Source organism: Pygocentrus nattereri, chromosome 22, assembly GCF_015220715.1.
Source record: "Pygocentrus nattereri isolate fPygNat1 chromosome 22, fPygNat1.pri, whole genome shotgun sequence".
Taxonomy (NCBI): Eukaryota; Metazoa; Chordata; class Actinopteri; order Characiformes; family Serrasalmidae; genus Pygocentrus; species Pygocentrus nattereri.
The window spans coordinates 189601-206993 of NC_051232.1; the positions used below are offsets into that span (position 1 = coordinate 189601).

Below are 17393 nucleotides of genomic sequence, written 5' to 3' on the forward strand. Positions count from 1 at the left end.
GAATTTGACTAAATATTTGCATATTTGCACATATAAATCACAGATTCCCAAACTCAAGTCTTTCACAGACACACACCCTCACTCACAATCAAACTTACCAGAGTCTGCGGAGTGAGTTTCACTACCTGGAGAAAAGAGAACATATGTAAAATGAGCTCCTGTCAAAAACTCCATTAAAGAACTGATATTACAGCAATTTTATCAAATTTATTTGATTCATTTATTTAGTACTACTGCTGAATTTATAAAAAAAACACTGAATACTCAAATTTAACTGGAGGAAGTGTTTACACAGTAGCAGAATATACCCAGCAAAATGTTACCATGTGGTGCCACAGTGGTGTCAAAAGTGGGATTGTCTAGTTTAACGACTAGAAAATCCCACAGGTGATGCATCTTGAAGGTGGGAAGAACTTTTGAAAACTAAATGGGCTTTGGGGTGGATTAAGCTGCATGGGGCTTCCCAATTGTTATATGATGTATTTGCACAATGCATGCTGGGTATTGTAGTGAGAGAACATTGATGGATGAAAATACCAAAAGGAAATTCTGTCACATTGATGAGGCTGACTGAGGCAATTCTGCCCTCTGTAATGTTACAAATACAAATAACGTATTAACAGCTAGTTGTAGGCCCCTTTAACATGGTAGTCCACTGGGAACTGGTTTAAGTGGATTTTTAGATTTCAAAAAGGCCCAGGAGTATTATTTCCGGCCAAAAACGAGTGCATAGTTTATTGAATATTACTTTTTTTTACTTATAAATAGATCAATACATCACACTGCACCCCTGTTCAACAGAGCTTGAGAAACATTATAGAATAATGTCGGGACAATAAGCTACAATAGAAGAAAAGAATGAAAAGACAAATGAAGCAGATGATTCATGTAGATGTGGAACATGAATCTCATACCGCCTCGAGGTACATGAGGCACAACATGAGGACAGGAGAGACAGGAAATGAGTAGGAGAGTGCAAGTGCTACTAATCAGCTTTACAGACACTAAAACCCATTTCAGCCATTCCAGTGAGGCCACTCGCTCCTAATGAGGCCCAATCTTCATCACCACCATCAGAACGACATCTAAATAAGACCTAAACAGCCAGCAATGTGGCCTAGTTAACCAAACAAACACTCTCGTTTTAGATTTATCTGACTCGTAAATCTCACACAGGTAATAAAATGCATGCCTACATACTCGGGAGGCCAACCGCTGAACACAGCTCGAATCTGATCTCACATTGGAGATGTTAGCAACGCTTTAGGACTGTCTGGAAATCTGGGAGAATTAGGCTTTATGATTACGATTATTAAATGATTACGTTTGAGAAACTGCTCTTGCCAACATAATAGAGACATCTCAATTGTTCTTACCTTGGACGCACAGCTTTAGGAAAGTCTTTAAATGATATACGTGGAGTAATTTAATCTTTAAAAAAAGAGTTTTCATGCCTCTATACTTCAGTAGCACATGCTCAAGAAGAAGGTCCTGCTCCATGTTTGGGTCTCAAATGCAGAATTAACAATGTTGATGAAGACTTGCTGACAATCATGACTATATATACATATATATATACACACATTTAGGGATTTAGGGCACAATGATAAAATGAATGGCTCTCAAGTGCAACTTGGCTCCTAACCCTAAACCCTAACCCTAACCCATTTTTACCAAAGACCCGTTTAAAAGAATCATATTGCTCCAGTAGCTGCTGTGCGCTGTGAGGGGGGTCTGTCCATTTTGTCGGCAGGCAGCCAGTAAAGATTGTTCAAGGACTTTTCAGCATCAGCCAAAATTACTTTTTGGGACCAGTGGTGGTATCTCAGATCAATGAAGGACACTTTTAGACCAGTGGGGGTATTTCAGACAAATGAAGAACATCTGAGGCTTACAGAGACTATTTGAGACCAATGGAGGTTATTTGGAACCAGTGGGAGTTTATGGAACCAATAGGAATATTAGGTTGCAAAGGATGCTCTTTGAGACCAAAGGGAGGATCACTGGACCACTGGATTCTGTCTGGGACCTGGAGAAGCTATCCAGGACAAGCATATGGGAGCATAAATAATATTTAGGACCAATGGAGCCTATTGGGAATGACGCGAATTTGAAACCGATGGAAGATATTTGGGCCATTGAAATCTTATGGGACAAATGAGAGTATATAACACCAGTTGATGCTCTTTGGGACCAACAGAAGATACATGAGACCGGTGGAGTCCTATGGGAGTATTTAGGACCAGCATTATATGAAACCAATGGGAAAATTTGAGATAAGTGGAGGCACTTTGAGACCAATGAGAGTATCTGGGACCAGTAAATACTACTTGAGATCAACAGAAGATATTACGACCAACAGCAGTATTTGAGACCAATTTAGGATATTTGGGACCAGTGGGAGTTTATGGAACCAGCAGGAACATTAGGTACCAAAGGATACTCTTTGAGACCAAAGTGAACCAGTGGATTTTGGTTGGGACGTGGAGAAGCTATCTAGGACCAGGGTATAATGAACATTTGGGGAAATAGATTTCCCTTTGGGATCAAGGAGCATTTGGGATCAATGGCAGTATCTGAGACCAGAGAAAGCTACTTGGGACCAAAGGAAGGATCTAAGATTAGTGGAGAAAATATGGGACTAATGGAAGTATCAGGGACAAGTGGACAAATAACACAGATATAATGCATCACAACCAGAGAGATCACGGGGTCAGAGGTTTGCGGTGAACTGCTGACAGAGTGCACTTATAATACAAGGTTATACACTCATCTGCTAATTACTGCAGCTTTATTACAGACGGGTGACAGGAAAGTGAAGGAAACGTGTAGAAAACAGATGCTTAGGAACACTGACGGAGACTTTATGAAGATAAGCGGATCTCAGACACACAGAGTTCAACACTCCAGTGTGGTGAAGAAAAAAAAAAAGACATTTCCAGACGTTACTATCCCTAAAGTGGAACCGCCACCCAGTCCTGAGTTGAGGACTATGCAAAAGTCAGGTCCCCTTTCATTCATTTAACTTTCCGTCTAAACAGCCACACAAATAACACAGTTTACTTATCAGAAGACAAACAAATGAAAATAAGTGAAAGCGAGGCTCCTAACAACCACCTGGAAGAGCTGGTCGACCCCAAAACTGCCCCCATCAGATAAACAGCACTAAAGCTTTGATCTCTGAGAGATTAAGATTAAGTGACTTTATTAGTCCCACAACGGGGAAATTTCACCTCCACATTTAACCCATCTGGGCAGTGAAACACCACACACACTAGGGGGCAGTGAGCACACTTGCCCAGAGTGGTGGGCAGCCCAATCCGCAGCACCCGGGGAGCAGTTGGGGGTTTGTGTCTTGCTCAAGGACGCCTCAGTCATGGACTGTCGGCTCTGGGGATCAAACCGGTGACCTTCCGGTCACGAGGCTGGATCCCTGACCTCCAGCCCACGACTGAGAGAGGAGAACATCAAGCTGCTTCAGATCTGAAAACATCCACAGGTGTTTCTGTCCATCCTTCCACTGTGAGAAGACCCCTCAGCGCTGTGGGCTGATTTGGCTGGACGTTAGGGGCTCTGACTGTTGCACAGCACCATGGTGGTCAGTGTGTGCAGGCTGTGTGTGTTGGGTCTGTGGTGGCATCAGTACCTGTGGAGCAGGTGTTCAGATTGGGGTAACTCTGAACTCTCTTCATGGGCCAGAGAGTGAGAGACAGCGACACACTTTTACGAGCTCGTCCACCGCTGTCTGGAGTGTGTTTACACACACACACACACACACACACACACAAACATGCACAGATACACACACACACACACAGATACACACACTCATACACAGAGACAGATACACACACACACACACAGACAGATACACACATGCACACACACAGACACACAAACATGCACAGATACACGCACACACACACAGACAGATACACACACAGAGACAGATACACACACACACACACACACACAGAGACAGATACACACACAGAGACAGATACACACATACACACAGATACACACACAGAGACAGATACACAGACAGATACACACACGCACACACACAGACAGATACACACACGCACACACAGAGACAGATACACACACACACACACACACAGACACACACACACACACAGATACACACACACACACACAAAGCATGAAGAAGAAGCAAAGCACATGCATTACATTAGCATTAGCACATCAGCAACAGAACCTGAAATGCTTCCCATGTAAAGCCCATAAATAAATAAATAAATAAATAAATAAAAAATAAGTGTATTATAATAATAATAATAATAATAATAATAATAATAATACTGATAATAATAATAATAATAATAAGAAGAAGAAGAAGAAATGTACATTGCTGAAAACACATGAATTAAAATATGAGATTAATAAAAAAGCTTAATATTAAACAATGAGAAACACAGAAATGAGGTAATGCAGTACAAAGTAAACGTGATTTATACAATAAATTACAGTAGATTTATAATAAACTACGGTAGATTTATACAATAAACTACGATAGATTTATAATAAACTACAGCAGATTTATACAATAAACTACGATAGATTTCTAATAAACTACAGCAGAATTATAATAAACTACAGCAGATTTATACAATAAACTACAGTAGATTTATAATAAACTACAGTAGATTTATACAATAAACTACAGCAGATTTATAATAAACTACGGTAGATTTATAATAAACTACAGTAGATTTATACAATAAACTACAGCAGATTTATAATAAACTACAGCAGATTTATACAATAAGCTACAGTAGATTTATAATAAACTACAGTAGATTTATAATAAACTATAGTAGATTTATACAATAAACTACAGTAGATTTATAATAAACTACAGTAGATTTATACAATAAACTACGACAGATTTATAATAAACTACAGCAGATTTATACAATAAACTACAGCAGATTTATAATAAACTACAGCAGATTTATACAATAAACTATGGTAGATTTATAATAAACTACAGTATATTTATAATAAACTACAGTAGATTTATACAATAAACTACAGTAGATTTATAATAAACTACAGTAGATTTATACAATAAACTACAGCAGATTTATACAATAAACTACAGTAGATTTATAATAAACTACAATAGATTTATAATAAACTACAGCAGATTTATACAATAAACTACAGTAGATTTATACAATAAACTACAGCAGATTTATAATAAACTACAGCAGATTTATACAATAAACTACAGTAGATTTATAATAAACTACAGCAGATTTATAATAAACTACAGTAGATTTATAATAAACTACAGCAGATTTATACAATAAACTACAGTAGATTTCTAATAAACTACAGTAGATTTATACAATAAACTACAGTAGATTTATAATAAACTAAAGCAGATTTATACAATAAACTACAGTAGATTTATACAATAAACTACAGTAGATTTATAATAAACTACAGTAGATTTATAATAAACTACAGCAGAGCGTTAAACCGCCACAATTACAGCTTTACTAGGAAAAGTAACACAAGCACATCAGTCAAGCCTTTACAGTGATATGGCAATATAATGAATTATTATGTCTGGTGGCCGGGCATTTACCCATGGGTCCCGGCTGGGCTCAGCCCAAAAGAGCCATATGGGACCACTCTCCCATGGACCCACCACCCATGGGAGAGGCACTTATGGGGGTCCGGTGCAATGTGGATCAGGTGGCAGCCAAAGGCGGGGGCCTTGGCGTTCCGATCCTCGGCTACTGAAACTGGCTCTCGGAACATGGAATGTGACCTCTCTGGCAGGGAAAGAGCCCAAGCTAGTGTATGAGGCTGAGAGATACCAACTAGATATAGTTGGGCTCACCTCAACACATGGCAGGGGCTCTGGAACAGACTCTCTCTCTTGAGAGAGGTTGGACTTTATTCCTCTCTGGAGTTGTCCAGGGTGAGAGGCGTCGGGCAGGAGTGGGCTTACTCATAGCTCCCCGGCTCAGTGCCTGTACATTGGGGTTTTCTCCGATGGATGAGAGGGTTATTTCCCTGTGCCTTCGGGTCGGGGAATGGGCTCTGACTGTTGTCTGTGCTTATGCAATGAACGGCAGTTTGGAGTACCTGGCCTTCTTGGAGACCCTGGTGGGGGTGCTGGAGGGGGATTTGTGACCATGTGCTTTGGACACCCGAGTGAAGAGAGGAGCGGAGCTGTCAACCAATCACCACCCAGTGGTGAGTTGGATCAGATGGCGGGTGAAAATACCGGACAGACATGGCAGACCCGAATGAATTGTGAGGGTTTGTTAGGAACGTCTGGCAGAGGAACCTACCAGAAATATCTTCAACTCACACATCCGACAAAGCTTTGACCACATACAGAGGGAGGCTGGTGACATCGAGTCCCAGTGGGCCCTGTTCTGTGCCTCCATTGTCGATGCAGTGGATCGGAGCTGTGGCCGGAAGGTCATAGATGCCTGTCGTGGCGGCAATCCCCAAACGCGTTGGTGGACACCTCGGGTAAAGGAAGCCATCAAGCTGAAGAAAGAGTCCTATCGGGCCTGGTTGGCTTGAGGGACTCTGGAGGCAAAAGATGGGTACCGAAGGGCCAAGTGGGTCGCGGCTTTGGCGTTTGCTAAGGCAAAAACTCGGGTGTGGGAGGAGTTTGGTGAGGCTATGGAGAAAGATAATCCACAGTCACCGAGAAGATTCTGGCAAACCATCAGGTGCCTCAGGAGAGGAAAGCGGTTCCCGACCAACACTGTATACAGTGGGGCTGGGGGGCTGCTAACTTCAACTGGGGACGTCATTGGACAGTGTAAGGAATACTTCAAGGATCTTCTCAATCCCACCAACGATCCTTCCCCAGAGTAGGCAGAGCTTGGAGATCTGAGTGAGGGTCTGTCCATCACTCTGTGAGAGGTAGCCAAGTTGGTTGGAAAACTCCTTGGTGGCAGAGCACTTGGGGTGGATGAGATCCGCCCAGAATTCCTGAGGGCTCTGGATGTTGTAGGGCTGTCTTGGCTGACACGCCTCTGCAACATCGCATGGACATCTGGGGTTGTCCCTCTGGAATGGCGGACCGGGGTGGTGATCCCACTTTTTAAGAAAGGGGACTGGAGGGTATGTTCCAACTATCAGGGGATCACACTTCTCAGCCTACCCAGCAAGGTCTATGCAGGGGTACTGGAGAAGAGAGTCTGACCAATAGTTGAATCTCAGCTACAAGAGGAACAATGCCGGTTTCACCCAGGTTGTGGAACACTGGACCAGCTTTTTATCCTCACCAGGGTCCTGGAGGGTGCGTGGGAGTTCGCCCAACCAGTCCACATGTGTTTTGTGGATTTGGATAAGGCATTTGACCGCGTCCCTTGGGGGATCCTGTGGGGAGTGCTTTGGGAGTAAGGGGTGAGGGGCTCGTTGTTACAGGCCATTAATTCCCTGTACAAACAGAGCAGGAGCTTGGTTCGTATAGCCGGCAGTAAGTCGAATTGGTTCCCAGTCAGGGTTGGACATCGCCAGGGCTGTCCGTTTTCACCGTTTCTGTTCATACCTTTTATGGACAGAATTTCTCAGAACAGCCAAGTGGTGGAGGGTGTCCAGTATGGTGGCCTCAGGATTTCACGTCTGCTTTTTGCGGATGATGTAGTCCTGTTGGCGTCATCAGGCTGGGACCTCCAGCTCTCTCTGGACCAGTTTGCAGCTGAGTGTGAAGCGGCTGAGATGAAAATCAACACCTCTGAATCTGAGACCATGGTCCTCAGTCAGAAAAGGGTGGAATGTTCTACCCAGGTCAGGAGTGAATTCTTGCCCCAAGTGGAGGAGTTGAAATGAAATATCTTGGGATTTTGTTCATGAGTGAAGGAAGAATGGAGCAAGAGGTTGACAGGCGGATTGGTGCGGCATCTGCAGCAATGTGGACCCTATACCGGTCCGTCATGGTGAAGAGAGATCTGAGCCACAAGGCGAAGCTGTCAATTTACCAGTCAATCTACGTTCCGGCTCTCACCTATGGTCACGAGCTTTGATTAGTGACTGAAAGAACGAGAACATGGATACAAGCGGATGAAATGAGCTTTCTCCGCAGGGTCGCTGGGCTCTCCCTTAAAGATAGGGTGAGAAGATCGGTGATACAGGAGAGGCTCAGAGAAGAGCCGCTGCTCCTCCACATTGAGAGAAGCCAGTTGAGGTGGTTCGGGCATCTCCCTAGGGAGGTGTTCCAGACATGTCCAACAGGGAGGAGACCCCGGGGAAGACCCAGGACGTTGGAGGGATTATATTTCTCGACTGTCTTGGGAATGCCTCAGTATCCCTCCGGAAGAGCTGGAGGAAGTGGAGGGGGAGAGGCCTCTTTGCTTAGACTGCTGCCCCTGCAACCCGGACCCAGATAAGCGGTTTCTGTATTACAGAAACTTCCTTATTTTATTCCAAGCACCACGGCCTATTTTAGTGTTGTGGAGAACCTTCAGCCTGCTGAATGTGAGTGAGTGAGTGACTTATCCATGAGGTGTTGCACATCTAAAAAATATAATGCCACTATGCAAGTAAACGCAGTAAACTTATTATACTACCATTCAAGGAATCTTAAAAGGACACTGTTAAGGTCTAAAGGACACTATTTAGGATATTTTGACAAGTTTTATTTTACCTTTTTCCCATCCAGAGTTAAAAAAAGACAATGATCTATGAAAATACCTCTCTGTTCTGTCTACTGTCCTAAATGAAACCCTAACTTAAGCTGATATGTTTACAGGATGGCAGAATTAGGATGTTTTTGTAATACAGCTCCTTAAACTCTTAGAATAAAGTTGAATCTGAAGGAAATTCATGATAACATTCAGATTAATTTCCTAGTGATATAGATCACGCATTTCTTGAAATGAAATAGTACAAAAATTCTTTGATGATGATAATATTGGGTGAATATCAGTAAAGCAAACTCTCACCCCAAATGTAGTCGACCAGCCAAGACATAATTGCTACATCAAGTTTGCTACTTTAGTTTTGTGCTAGAGATACGAGGCTAATGTAGCTAATAAGTAAAGGAAGCTTATCACTGCCGTCAAAACAAAACCTCGTATCTCCATTTTTGTCATTTTTAAAAAGTTTTTGGGATAATCTGAAAAGGCCTGTTGATCTTTACATTTTGTATAAATATCATAAAGAATGGACCAAAACAAATGGCCTCATATGAGTTGGAAAGACGTCTGGTTCCACTGACTTACATTAAAAGCTAAGTATCTTTTTTCCTTCTCATGTAAAGTTACCATTTTGGAGAAACAAAGTTTTCTTTCAACAGCGTTAGACTCTTGTGTTTAGAGTCAAACTATGTCAAGTTCTAAAGTAAACTCCGACAGACCTTCTCGTGTGGTTTCCAACACTTTATGACACACTATTATGCATAAACATAGACAAAAGTGTATCATATAGCAAAACAACAGGATCTTTTTCCATTTTACAGACTTGCTAAGCAGGGAGGTATAAACTGCCTTTACTTGGTCACTACATCTCAAAACGTCCATACAAAAGAAGCAACATCGGGCACAAACATGTCCTGTCTGACTAACTACATTTGGGGTGAGCAGGGAAACTAACACTGTGCCACTTCAAGAAACCAACAACCTTAGAAACACCTAACCACTCTGAATGACTCCTTACATCTCAACCATGTAATTATGCAGAATCTTTTTCAACTGATTTCATGTATTTTTTTCTGGATTTTGGTGGTGCACTTTTCTTGTTACCACAATATCCCGGCGCTACAGTAAGCGGTATGAAATTTGTTATGAATGTGAAAGATGTGGGGCTTCATACCTGCATTCATAATGGAGATCTCCTCTTAGTGCTGCTCGGAACAAGAACACACCTTCCTGCAATATGAACACAAACAGGAACTCCAATCAACAGCATTTCACTGTGGATTTGAAGACCTGACAGCCAAGCAAATATTTTAGGTTCATCAAATCTCTGGACCAGAACGTACGCGAAACAAACAAAGCTGCAAGATGAACAGAGCTAACTAAAACACAAAACTCAAATTACTGATATCATTACGTGGTAAACAAATACACAGGCTGCTAGTCGGCTGGCTGCTAGTCGGCTGACTGGCCGGCTGCTAGTCGGCTGGCTGGCCGGCTGCTAGTCGGTTGGCTGCTAGTCGGCTGGCTGGCTGCTAGTCGGCTGGCTGGCTGCTAGTTGGTTGGCTGCTAGTCGGCTGGCTGGCTGGCAGGCAGGCAGGGAGGCAGGCAGGCAGACAGACAGACAGACACTTTATTGATCCTGCAGGAAATTTAGCAGCTGCTGGAAAGCTGCCACTCACAGCAGCGCCAGAAGTTGAGTAAGACACAGAGGCAGGCGTTATGCATTACTAAAGCAGTAATGTTTACATTCACAGCCTCAGAGGCAGATAGACGTGTCCACCTGTGTCTGTAAGGGGGCTCAGGTGGGTGTGGAGGACGCACGCCGCGAGTCGATCAGCTCGCTGCTCTCAGCGCTTTGTTAAACACGACCCCAGCGGTCGTATTGTGTGCACCAATGCCGGACATTCTGCTGATCAAGGGTCATTTCTTGCTTTACATTACCAAACACAGGGATTTAAACAGAGGACATCAGCAGTCCTACTCCAAACACATGGACCCTGAGGGTATTCCGGCTTTACACTGGTGGTCCACAAGTCTGTGCATGTGAGCATTTTTTAAATCAGGATTTCTCTGAATGTTTTATTTACAGCTTGAAGATTATAATAATATTCCTCATCATTTCAACCAGATCTCAACAAACGTTAAAATATCCCTGCATGTGTCGACCGATGCCTAAAGAGTTCTGTAATATAACTGAGCATTCCAACCAAAATCCAGAGAATACTGCACAATTCAGAAACATTTCAGCTAAAGCTCAAACCGTACTGTAAACGTCCTGAAAAGCACAAATACAGCTCAAAGAATAATTTACTAATGAAATGTTTCAATCAAAACTCAATAAAATCTTCCCAAACATTTCAGCCAACACAGAATTACAACTACAGCTCAAAGAATATAGTAATATTCTTAAACATCCAACCCAAAATACGACGACTACTGTATAATTCCTAAACATTTAACCCAAAATACGACGAACACTGTATAATTCCTAAACATCTAACCCAAAATACGACGAGTACTGTATAATTCCTAAACATCTAACCCAAAATACGACGACTACTGTATAATTCCTAAACATCTCACCCAAAATACGACGACTACTGTATAATTCCTAAACATTTAACCCAAAATACGACGAACACTGTATAATTCCTAAACATCTTTACCCAAAATACGACGAGTACTGTATAATTCCTAAACATCTCACCCAAAATACGACGACTACTGTATAATTCCTAAACATCTAACCCAAAATACGATGACTACTGTATAATTCCTAAACATCTAACCCAAAATACGACGACTACTGTATAATTCCTAAACATTTAACCCAAAATACGACGAACACTGTATAATTCCTAAACATCTAACCCAAAATACGACGAGTACTGTATAATTCCTAAACATCTAAGCCAAAATACGACGACTACTGTATAATTCCTAAACATCCAACCCAAAATACGACGACTACTGTATAATTCCTAAACATCTAAGCCAAAATACGACGACTACTGTATAATTCCTAAACATCCAACCCAAAATACGACGACTACTGTATAATTCCTAAACATTTAACCCAAAATACGACGAACACTGTATAATTCCTAAACATCTAACCCAAAATACGACGAGTACTGTATAATTCCTAAACATCTAACCCAAAATACGACGAACACTGTATAATTCCTAAACATCTAACCCAAAATACGACGACTACTGTATAATTCCTAAACATCTAACCCAAAATACAACGACTACTGTATAATTCCTAAACATCTCACCCAAAATACGACGACTACTGTATAATTCCTAAACATCTAACCCAAAATACGACGACTACTGTATAATTCCTAAACATCTAACCCAAAATACGACGACTACTGTATAATTCCTAAACATCTCACCCAAAATATGATGAACACTGTAAAATTTCTAAACACTTTAAACAAAGCCCAAAGAATATTGTAATATTATTGAACATTTCACCCAAACTCCATAGAATACTATAAAATTCCTAAACATTTCCTCTAAAATTCAGATAATATTGTAATTTTCTTGAATATTGAAACCGAAATCGGAAGGATATTGTACAGTTTCTAAAGTTTTCAAACAAAACCCACAGAGTACTGTAAATATCCTGAAAATTCCAGCTATATCTCAAAGAATATCACATTCCTAATCATTTCAGCCAACAGGAAAATACAGCTATAGATCAAATAAAGATTTTTGGCCAAAATCTGAAGAACACTGACTTTCCTACATATTTCAACCAAAATCTAAGGAAAATTGCAATATTCATGAACATTTACACCAAAATCAAAAGAATATTGTAAAACTTTACAAAAACTTGTAAAAATTTCAACAAACCTTAGTGTTCTGGAATTTCGGAATATGCTTTATGTATGTAATACATAAAGGCCTTGAGCTTGAAGCCTAAGCAATTATTCATACTGGTCTTGTTCTTAAAATTATACATATTTTTATATCTTATTTTTTAACGTCCATTTACGAAGTTCTGCATTTATCATTTTCTGACATGGCCATTTTTTCAACCTGCCTTCATCCCGTCACTGAAGAACTGAACGGAATTAAACCGGCTGTTTTTGTTGCTGTGCCTTTAAAAAGGATATATGTTAGTGTTAACAGTAATAATAATAATAATAATAGTAATAATACTATGTTTAAATGGTGATGTTTTGCATTGTTGTAGTAACACCGTCCTGACCGCTGATGTTAGTAGGGCACTCTCAAGGCTCCAGCATGGACATGTGTGTTAACATAGCTGTGAAGACACCTGCCCACTCGAGCGCAGCGACAGCTGAGGAACCCGGAGCATGCTCTGTGTGATTCCCATTCATTACTGGCTCATTTTCACTCTCACCCTCAGAGGGACACACACTCATATACATGCAGAGAGAGAAACGTCCACTCTGCAGTCAACATCGTCCATCTGAGAGAAAAGACTGAGCAAAATTCCTCGACATTCCCAAATTACTAGCTACTGAAACAATATTAAACATTTAAACCTGATGTTTCTCTACATTTCAAATTTCTCTATTTGGTCTACATGACGGTTCAGGATAAGACCAGCAAAAGCTGATGTGGAATGAACTGATGACCGAATTAAAGAAATGGCAGATTTTGTGCTTCTCCAAAAGGAAGCAGGTGCTAAACTGAAAGCAAAGCGGATGTCTAAATCCAGCTGCAGGCTCTTGGCGTAACTGTTCTGAGAGGAAATGTGGAAATAATGAGAATAAAAGCTGAGCATTGAAAGACATTTGGAATATTTCATCATTTATAAAAGGAAATACATGAAATCTCCATAACATTTCAACTACAAGCAGAACTATATGGGAACCTCTAACTGAAAATCCAAAGATTATCAGAGTATCCATGAACATTCCTCCCACAGATCAAAGCATACTGGTGTATTCCTGAAAACTTCACTCTACATCCAAACAATTACTGTAGTGTTTTTGAAAAGTCCAACTGCAGATGAAATAATGTTGTCATATTCCTGAGGATCTCAGCTTAAACTGAATGAATGCTGTAATATTCCTTAACAAGAATGTTGCAGCATTCCTAAAAATTCTAACTACAAATCAAAGAGCACTGTAATATTCTGTAATATATACAGTTCAAAGGATATTCAAAGAATTCAAAGAATTTTCAATATTCCAATATAATATTCCTAAACATGTCAACCAAACAAAGCTGCAATATTCTTAAGTCTTCCAACTAAAATCCAAAGAATGCTGTAATTTTCCTGAACATTTCAACCAAAATCCAAGGAATACTTTAATATCTTTGAACATTTCAACCAAAAGCCTAAGGAATGTTGCGATATTCCTACGCATTTCAACCAAAATCCAAAAAATGCTGCAATATTGTAACATTCCTAAATATATCAACAAAAATCCAAAGAATATCCCCCACAACAGCCAAATCCAAACAATGCTGGGTAATATTCCTAAATATTTCAACCAAAACCCAAAGAATACTGCCATATTCCTAACATTTACTATATAGCTCAAAGAATATTGTAATATTCCTGAATTTACCAACTACAATCCAATGGAAAGCCCCCAAACCCTCAAAAATATTGCAATATTGCTGAACATTTTAACCACAGCTTACAGAAACTTAGAGCTGGATAAGGAAATGCTTCACCACAGCAGCTGGATAAACTCTATTCCACTCCTCACCACAAAGAGAAAACTGCAATTAAGACACTGCTAAAAACCTAATGAAGCCTCCAGGCTGGTGAGATATGGAATATTGTTTTTGGGTCAGTTTCTTCCTGCAGGCAACAAAAAATCAGGCTAAGCAGCTACACTAGAAAGAATTTAACTGACCTCATTAACATGTGATGGAACCGGGACTCATGAAGTAGAGATGGTACAACACCAACTTTTTAATCTAAGACTGAGGCTTAAAGACTTAAAGCTTCATGACTGGCTGATCCTGATCCAGTATTTCTTTTATTCCAAACCCGCTTTTTCCAAGAACCTCACTTAAGATGTCCTATGTAAATGCATAAGTCACTAAATTTTGAATGTATACTTTCTGTAATTTATTTGAGTCAGGGGCTACTTGCTGTTATCATGTGGCTAGTATCACTAGTTTTGGTGCGAGAAGTTTCCACGACAGTGGTGCTACAGTGGTCTCCAAAGTGGGACATCCCCCTACTGATGATGCATCTTGAGGGTGTGAGGACCCTTTGCACTTGAACTTGAAAATGGGCTGTTTAAGAATCAGCCCCAAATCATGATGCACACACCTTCATGCTATAACGTATACTTATTCTTATCACTCATTCCATTCAGAGAGTAGCACCTTAAGCCAGTGATTTAGTCTTTATGGCTCCTTTTGTTCATGTTAAAATTAACGGATTTAAGATCAATTAAGGGGCCGGAGTGTACGAGCCACAGTTAAGTGTTGTGATGTTTTGTTCATATTTGTCTTTTTTGTTGGCTTTGTGAGTGTGCACCCTCTAGAGGTGATGGGTGCCACCCTATAAACCTGTGAATGAAACCTGTGAATCAGTTGGTGCTCAGTTGATACTCAGTTGGTACTCAGTTGGTACCCAGTTGGTACTCAGTTGGTACCCAGTTGGTACCCAGTTGGTGCTCAGTTGGTACTCAGCTGGTGCTCAGTTGATACTCAGTTGGTGCTCAGTTGGTGCTCAGCTGGTACTCAGTTGGTGCTCAGTTGGTACTCAGTTGGTACTCAGTTGGTGCGCCAGTTGATACTCAGTTGGTACTCAATTGATACTCAGTTGGTACTCAGTTGGTACTCAGTTGATACTCAATTTGTACTCAGTTGGTACTCAGTTGGTGCTCAGTTGGTACTCAGTTGGTGCTCAGTTGATACTCAGTTGGTACTCAGTTGGTACTCAGTTGGTGCTCATTTGGTGCTCAGTTGGTACTCAGTTGATACTCAGTTGGTACTCAGTTGGTGCTCAGTTGGTACTCAGTTGGTGCTCAGTTGGTGCTCAGTTGATACTCAGTTGGTGCTCAGTTGGTGCTCAGTTGGTACTCAGTTGGTGCTCAGTTGGTGCTCAGTTGGTACTCAGTTGATACTCAGTTGGTACTCAGTTGGTGCTCAGTTGGTACTCAGTTGATACTCAGTTGGTACTCAGTTGGTGCTCAGTTGGTACTCAGTTGATACTCAGTTGGTACTCAGTAGGCAGACCCCAGTTCTGCTTGTTGAAGGCTGCTGCCATTGGGGCCAGTTAGCCAAAACAACCTCACTCTACCCTGGGCTCACCTAACAGTTATTAATGCGATATATACAGACTTCATGTTACCACTGCATATTTCATTTTGTACTTCTATTTATTTATAATAAATTTCTGCTGACATTCTGCATCAAACACTCTCTTTGGATTTCTTGGTAACCAGCTGTGAGTCTGACGCTGAATCTGTCTGTGTGGTAAAGACAATTGGAAACTGGAAACAAGGGGTTACAGGACAACTCAAACTGTTTCACCACTACATATAAATATATACAGAGCAGGTACTGTTTGGGCAGTGGGTCATTCTCAGCACTGCATTAACGCTGACGTGGTGGTGGTTGTGCTGGTGCGAGTGGATCAGACACAGCAGTGCTACTGGAGATGTCCATTAGGACATAAGAATAGTCCACCAACCAAAAATATCCAGCCAACAGCGTCCTGTGGGCAGCGTCCTGTGGGCAGCATCCTGTTGGCAGAGTCCTGTGGGCAGCATACTGTGGGCAGAGTCCTGTGGGCAGCATACTGTGGGCAGAGTCCTGTGGGCAGCGTACTGTTGGCAGCGTCCTGTGGGCAGCGTACTGTGGGCAGAGTCCTGTGGGCAGAGTCCTGTGGGCAGCGTCCTGTGGGCAGCGTCCTGTGACCACTGATGAAGGACTAGAGGATGACCAACACAAACTGTGCAGCAGCAGATGAGTTGTCGTCTCTGACTCTCCATCTACAAGGTGGACCGACAAGGTAGGAGTGTCTAATGGACAGTGAGTGGACAGAGTGTTTAAAAACTCCAGCAGCACTGCTGTGTCTGATCCACTCGCACCAGCACAACACACACTAACACACCACCACCACGTCAGTGTCACTGCAGTGCTGAGAATGACCCACCACCCAAGTAGTACCTGCTCTGTGAGGGTCCATGGGGGTCCTGACCAATGAAGAACAGGGTGCAGAGAAACAGATGGACTACAGTCTGTAGCTGCAGAGCTACAGAGTGAGACTGTCCGGTCAGAGGAGCTGATGGGATGGACAGTGGGTGTAGTGTGTGTTCTAGTCGTGGGTGAACAGATCATAAAATGCACTGAACACATCGTAAATAACACGAAAAACAACGGTTCCAACCGTTTCTCAACTCATGAACTCAAAGCTGAGCGTTTCTCTGGACGACTCCGTGGAAAACTCGTCTCTCCGGCAGCTGAGAGGAGAAAACAGTCGTATTGCCGTATTGATCAGTAACTGCATGATATATGAGCTCGGAGGAGGACGCCGTCTCTCTCACGGCTCTGGTGAAGGAAAAACGCTGTGAGGTGCTGAGAGGTGCACCGCCTCATCAGCTAGTCATAAGCTAAACTGGCCGTTACCCGAGGGTTCCGCTGAGTGGGTCACAGCAGACCGCCTCCAGGAGCCTCCACAGACCTGTTAGCTCAGTTTCTACAAACATCCCAAACCAGCTCTCCAAAACCCAGAGCCAGAGTCCTGATTACTGGCGCAAAGGAAGAGCTGAACCAAGAGGAACCAAGACT

At 41.8% G+C, this 17393-nt stretch overlaps 1 protein-coding gene across 11 annotated transcripts in view; it reads right to left on the reverse strand.

Annotated features, from left to right (window-relative positions):
- sorbs2a (sorbin and SH3 domain containing 2a) overlaps positions 1 to 17393 on the reverse strand; it is a 156247-nt gene that overhangs the window by 91490 nt on the left and 47364 nt on the right. For 7 of the 11 annotated variants that reach the window (XM_037532850.1, XM_037532848.1, XM_037532849.1 and 4 more), the window contains exons 4-6: positions 9817 to 9872; positions 3647 to 3741; positions 99 to 125 (exon numbers count right to left, since the gene is read on the reverse strand). In XM_037532850.1, the coding sequence (XP_037388747.1) occupies positions 99 to 125; positions 3647 to 3741; positions 9817 to 9872 (178 nt within the window). Of the gene's footprint in view, positions 1 to 98; positions 126 to 3646; positions 3746 to 9816; positions 9873 to 17393 lie in introns of all 11 variants that reach the window. The other 4 variants (XM_017686418.2, XM_037532845.1, XM_017686421.2 and 1 more) reach the window with 2 other exon arrangements.